This window comes from Pseudomyrmex gracilis, unplaced genomic scaffold (genome assembly GCF_002006095.1).
Source record: "Pseudomyrmex gracilis isolate BER0280 unplaced genomic scaffold, ASM200609v1 scaffold_244, whole genome shotgun sequence".
NCBI classification, from domain to species: Eukaryota; Metazoa; Arthropoda; class Insecta; order Hymenoptera; family Formicidae; genus Pseudomyrmex; species Pseudomyrmex gracilis.
Window position 1 is genome coordinate 88,820 of NW_018020828.1, and position 3,697 is coordinate 92,516.

At 36.1% G+C, this 3,697-nt stretch overlaps 1 protein-coding gene across 2 annotated transcripts in view; it reads left to right on the forward strand.

Moving 5' to 3' along the window:
- LOC109859170 (trace amine-associated receptor 1) overlaps positions 1-3,697 on the forward strand; it is a 61,352-nt gene that overhangs the window by 25,083 nt on the left and 32,572 nt on the right. For both annotated transcript variants that reach the window (XM_020437167.1, XM_020437168.1), the window contains exon 5: positions 347-463. In XM_020437167.1, the coding sequence (XP_020292756.1) occupies positions 347-463 (117 nt within the window). The remainder of the gene's footprint in view (positions 1-346; positions 464-3,697) is intronic.

A 3,697-nucleotide genomic window follows, 5' to 3' on the forward strand; every position in this document is an offset into this window, starting at 1 on the left:
TACGTTCGTCCGGAAAACATTTTTCTCTCTTCGCTAACAAGCGCCACAATTTGTAAGATTACATTTTAATTTTTTTTTTTTTTTTTTTTTTTTTTTGATTTGATAAGAAACTAAAACAGATGCAGTTACGAGTGCAAGTTGCTTCTCTCGACTCATCAAAACTTGTCGCTTATCCGGCACGACGTCTCGTCGTCGAGCCGTGCGCTTCTCCGCGAGAGAGTTATAAGTTGTTATTTTATTTTAAAAAGACCGAGAGAGAGAGAGAGAGAGAGAGAGAGAGAGAGAGAGAGAGAGAACGACACCCGAAGAATCTCGTTTGCTCTTTCGAAAACTTTTACTGTTCCAGGCACTTCTCCGGGGCGCTTTGACTCAACAGAGCGCCGTTATTCTCGTCTGCATGGCAGTCGACCGTTACGTTTGCATGCTGCATCCTCACCGCTACCACAAGCACTCTTCCAAAAGGGTGAGTTGTCAATTTCAATTAACCGGCAAATTTCCACTTTGTCAATCGACTTATCAAACTGACAAAATACACAGCTTACACAATTTACATACGTGTCGAGAAAAGATGATATTATACGCTTTGACGCTCTGTTTGACGCACACGACATATGATATAATTTAAAACCGCGCGTCTCGCGACTTATGAATCCGACGTTTTAACGTCGACTACTTTCACATTGCAAAGAAAATACTTACAATGAAATATTCCGTCCGTTGTTCACTCGCGCGCGTTCACTATAATTGCTATTCGCTATGATGTGACGTAAGAAAAAAATCGATTGTATACACCCGAGTTGCTGTTTTCTTACCGCAAACCGACTTAAATAGATTTTCTTAATGAGATGCTCCATTTATTTATTTCAATGAATTTCTCGTTTTCCATAAATATCTCGTTATTGGATTCTCCGTTTTTTTAATTTTATTTAAAAAAAATTATAGAAACGCACAAAAACTAATGATGATTACTCGAACGAGTAATTATTCGATATTTGGAGAATGCAATTAATGATTTCAATAATTAGTCATGATTTTTTCCATTTTTAAATTTTTATTTTGCAATTTTGAAACATTCGTATATAAAAATACTTATAAATCCATTCACACATATCTGTGTGATTGTTGCATGTCGTTCACGTGATATACTGCGCTTTTCCATTTTGGCTTTTCCGACATCAAGTTTGTAGCCGAAATTTATCACTTCATCGTTCGAAACATTTTATTCACAAAATGCAAATAATAACGCGAATACATAACATCGAAGAATGGAAGCACTCCCAAAACACAAACTAGTGTCCAATTACGCCGTAACAAACGTTTTTGACCAACCGATCGGCAATACGCGAACAACAAAAGCAAAACTACTCACTTTCGCGAGCTTTTCGAGATTACGATGTGATGTCTTTTGTACCGCGTGTAAATTGAATGTCGAATTAATTACGGCAAACTTATCGTACGAGTTTGTTTCGTCCGGGGCGGACCTACAACCTTGACCTTGACAGCCCCCGAAGGAAACAACACGTCCAAGTCCAAGAACTCCATTCGGATCCGCGATCGATCGCTATTTTTTTCGCTGGTTTTTAATTATTTTATCATTCGGATATTTTTACAAAATATTTTATTATTCCGACATTTATTTTGATATCGAGATTATAAACGCAAAAATCAGTAATTAATTAATTATTTTACTTAGCGCGTGGCACAACGCCAGACGCGACTCCAAATTTGTGAAATTTGGAGTTGCGTCTGGCTCAACACAAAGTTAACAGAAATGGCGACGCAACACACACACCACGATTTTCGATTGATACGACGCGAACGACGAGCACAATACGCGAAAATAATTATTTAAGTTACTTCCGCGAGTTTGCCGAGACTACGTGATGTAGTTTTGATTCGCACGCGATACGAAGTACGTCATCGTAATCTCACAGAAAGTTCGCGGATTTATAAGTGATTTAAGTGATTATGTTTATGTTCTCCGTTCGGATCGTGTCAGTTGGTCAATGACGCCGTTCGAATTTTTTACAATCGCGTCGTTTTACCATCTTGTGAGTAAAAAGTGTTTCTGACATTAAAACGAAGAAGAAAATTGAAATACAGACTTTGTACCTGTACAGACTGTGGAAATAACGTCGCGCAGTGTATCAAGCGGAAGATTTATCTACAACATAGAGATATGTATACGCACAGATATGTAAAGATATATATTATATATACGTGATGAGTGTGTTTTAATAACGTATCAAATTACTCACGTTCACGAAATATTCGTTTAACAGTGAACTTCTAAATTGCATTTGCTCGTGGAAAATTAGGATGCGTTAATTTCGTGCCTGTGTATCTTTGCGTTATATTTATTACGACAAAATTACAGTACCAATAATTATGTTCGTTCTGAGTAAAAATATTGCACATTGATGATACTAACTGCGCGCTAAGGAATATTTAAATGAATTTTATACGATATTATAACGCTTCTCTCGTTCGCCAATCAATTTTAATTAAATTGTCGCTCATGCATAGTCAAACAGAAGTTCTCTTCATAATTGTATTAAACAGAAATTTTGCAGCGCGTCTATTTTTCTTGCTTGCAAAGATTTATTTTTCACAACCGCTCGTTCGTCTATTCGATCTATTCGATCTAAGCAAATTTGCTCTTGTTAAATACGAATATCAGAAATAAAACGATATCGTCGTTTGATTCACTGCAGATTGTTCATTCGGTTGTTCAATGAAAATGAACAGTTTTTATCGGTGAAACTTGTATGATTCTTTCGAATTTGCAAGAGAGAGAGAGAGCGCGAAACTCAATTTGAATTGATCTCATTCAAAAAAATTCAAGAGTCTTCGCGTCTCGCATTCAATGAATTTCGATTCTCCATATTTCGCATTCACTGAACTTCGATGAATGCAACACGCGATTATTTTGATTAAATTACGCGAAATAAGGTTTCTTTTTTTTTATTAAATTACGAGATTATATATATATTGTTTAGTTTCTATATATATACGTTTCGTATATGCACACTGATTAGCGGATCTTTATTAATTAATACCTCGTTAATTATTGCGAATCTTCAAAAGTGGTACAGGACTTTTCGTCTTAGAATAACCCTTTCTACCTACCTACGAGCGGTGAGAGACGGCAATTACCAAACACCCCGTATATACGTTATATACAGAGTTTTTGTCGCTCGTAATCGTGAATTTTTTTGACAGATGAAAATATCTCTCGTATTACATATTGTTTTTTTGTGAAATTTAATACCTATGTGATTTTATTACATGCAATATCAACCATTCAGTGCCAGATATGGATCAAACCCAAAAGTTTTAAACCAGTGTCTCTACTAGATATTAATTTAGCGCGACATCTCTCTGAAGGCCGTGAAAAAAACTTTAGAGTTTTAGACAATGATAGAAGTCGTTGACAGCGCGTTCTTTGGGTAATAGCTTTGCGAAGATTGAATTTTTAAATGGATCTGAGAAACTTAAAAGATCTGAGAAACTTAAGTCTCTGGACAAGACGTCGGGGTAAATGTACAGAAAAGGTCACCCCCCTCCGATTTCAATGAGCTTGACATATGTTGTCAAGGACACCTTCCTGAGTACCAATCCGTAAATTTTAGCCGTCGCTCGTTGTTAATAAAAAAGTTATGAACAATTGAAGTTTGAAAACTAAGTTTTTATTTTG